Genomic DNA, 2,437 nt, shown 5'->3' on the forward strand with positions numbered 1-2,437 from the left:
GACTATAATTTAATCATATATACTATACAACATCAAGTTCGTGTACAACATTAACTTCTTTAAACTTTATGATTTATGAAGTGTTGCTTATGTATAAGAAACCGTCTTTCTATCATTTCAACTCAATTGAGAGCTCAGAAAATGAAACTAATATTTGTTTGCTCATAACGTGCTAAACAATAAGTAGGCAACCTAATTCCAAAGTCAAAAAAGAAAGCTTCTTTTTTTTCTTTCTATAACGGTGGTGGCCAATAAAGCTTTTGCACAACTAGTCTATATCATTGGGTATTTGTGGCCTCCTATCGATAAATGTACCCGGTAATTTTGCCATTCAATATTAAAGCAAATGCGAAGAAACACTTAGTATTTTTATGTTTTCTAAATAAGAAAATTACCTAGTATTCTTTTCACTTTGATGCTAGGATTTTCAACTGGTAAAGCTTAGATGACAACAAAACAACATCCTAAGGAAGAACATTACCATCTAATTTGAGTCTAGCTGCTCCTCGGTGATATTTCAGTAAATACTTATTCGTATCATATGTTTATATCAATCCAATAAATACATGACACATGTCTACACATATGTTTATATCAATCCAATAAATACATGACACATGTCTACACAAACGTAGTTATCACTAAAGCATAGTTAATTAATACATGTGTTTCCCTTAACTTATCACTTAACCATTTACGGTTTGGTGCTAATTACACTTTGAATGACTTGATTATTAATTTAGTCTATTAGCTCGAATGAACATGTACTAAACATTAGTACTAGTAATTTTACATCAACAATACCAAAATAGCGCGCCAATTATTCGTCAAAGTTAAGCCCCTCTAAAAAGAAGGCACAGGAGCATGGGTCGTGATTTATTAGCAAATTCCACAAATCGAATGTCATAAATGTGACAACTTTTGATAATTGTTAAAACAAAAGTGCAAACTTTCTCCGTTTTGATCTTTCAAATTTGCATTTGCAATTTCGTGTCCAATATTAACTACGTTGCTTTATACTTCAATATTATTGAAGTAAAAATATTAACAGAGATGAAAAATACGGTACTGCAAAAGAAATAGTATGAGAGATTTCAGAGGCAATAAAGGAACAAATTAACAAACTTATAATTTATATATGATACGTTTCTGTTACACCCCAAATCACACTACAGAAATATATATCAGATGGAGAAACAAACAGGAAAGTGATCAGAACAAACAAACCTAAGAACTGACAATCAGTTCCATGGCTAGCTGTAGTTTTATCCTTATTATTACAGAAAACACACACATTATTGTGGAATCACAAGAGAATTATCTTAACAATTGCAAGGGTCACAGGTGCAGTTTGATCCGCATTTGCAGCCATTTCCTCCTTCTGCTGCTTTCTCTCCAAATTCCTCAAAGCTGCAACATTTCAAGTAATCTTTTTTTATTAGCCTTCCAATTTCTATATTTTTTATTCTTTTTCGAATTTAGTAAATATATGTTTAAACCAAAAAGCACAGAGAAAAGTAAAGTAAAATTGGATTTACGTACCTCTTCATGGGAGCAACACCATCAACGATGGTAAAGGTAGTGGACTTCTCCAAGTCTGGGTACATCCCACATCTACAATATATACATTAAAAACACTACTAGTTACAAAATTGATATATATCTTCTTAATTATTTCTGGGAATGTGGTGGAATGGAAAAGAAAAATAAATAGTCAAGAGGCAGCGGATTCAGAATGACTTCTGTCTGAACCAATATTTTTTACTTAAATTATGTATACACATAAAAGAATTAGTAAAAAATTATACGTATAATAAGATGATACTCGTTCTGAACCTAGTGACTCTGGATTCGATATTTGTAGCTTAAAATAATGAATGATAGTACGGAATCAGAACTTACCCTCCGCAGCCGCTGCCGCACTTGCAGCCAGATCCACAGCCACAACTTCCTCCGCAACAAGACATGTTTTCTTAATTTGTTGTTTGGAGATTATAAGCTATTTAATTTGTTGTGAAAGAAAGTATACTAAAGCTAGTTCTTGTTGCAGTTGTGATGAAATGTGAAGCGTAGGATGGGGTTTTTATAGGAGAAAGGACGATAAAATTGATGATTGTGTGCGTGACACGTTGACAATTAATTGAGAATTTGTATACAGTGTTTAATTTTTATACAGTTTTTAGTCTTGAGGAAAATAGAATCCATCAGCCGACAATAGTTGACATTCCTAAGGTGGTTCCTTGAGATTAAATTGTGTAAAAGATGTACCCTAATGGCCCTTAAATGTTGGCTACAAGTATTTAGTTTTACGTCACATAAATTAAAAAAAGGAAATAATAATCGTAGCACTTACCATCAAATATTCCTTTATGCTTATTAAATACTTCTAATGTAGAGAATTTTTAAGAGCATCTTTGTTGGCCTAAATAAATTTGTT

At 32.0% G+C, this 2,437-nt stretch overlaps 1 protein-coding gene across 1 annotated transcript; it reads right to left on the reverse strand.

Moving 5' to 3' along the window:
• Window positions 1–1,116: 1,116 nt before the first annotated feature.
• LOC107813538 (metallothionein-like protein type 2) lies at window positions 1,117–2,069 on the reverse strand. The gene is made up of 3 exons (XM_016638820.2): window positions 1,903–2,069; window positions 1,543–1,614; window positions 1,117–1,410 (listed from the first exon to the last, which is right to left on the reverse strand). Exons 1-3 carry the CDS (start codon window positions 1,965–1,967, stop codon window positions 1,323–1,325), a joined length of 225 nt encoding a protein of 74 aa, XP_016494306.1. The 5' UTR covers window positions 1,968–2,069; the 3' UTR covers window positions 1,117–1,322.
• Window positions 2,070–2,437: the final 368 nt, after the last annotated feature.

The sequence above is a fragment of the Nicotiana tabacum genome, chromosome 12 (assembly GCF_000715075.1).
Source record: "Nicotiana tabacum cultivar K326 chromosome 12, ASM71507v2, whole genome shotgun sequence".
Taxonomy (NCBI): domain Eukaryota; kingdom Viridiplantae; phylum Streptophyta; class Magnoliopsida; order Solanales; family Solanaceae; genus Nicotiana; species Nicotiana tabacum.

Bases quoted from the DNA above. Each gene is read 5' to 3' on its own strand.
- LOC107813538 (XM_016638820.2), bottom strand. From the start codon at position 1,967: ATGTCTTGTTGCGGAGGAAGTTGTGGCTGTGGATCTGGCTGCAAGTGC. The intron at 1,615-1,902 runs GTAAGTTCTGAT...TATATATTGTAG, and splicing joins TGCGGCAGCGGCTGCGGAGG to ATGTGGGATGTACCCAGACT. The intron at 1,411-1,542 runs GTACGTAAATCC...GAAATGTTGCAG, and splicing joins GGTGTTGCTCCCATGAAGAG to CTTTGAGGAATTTGGAGAGA.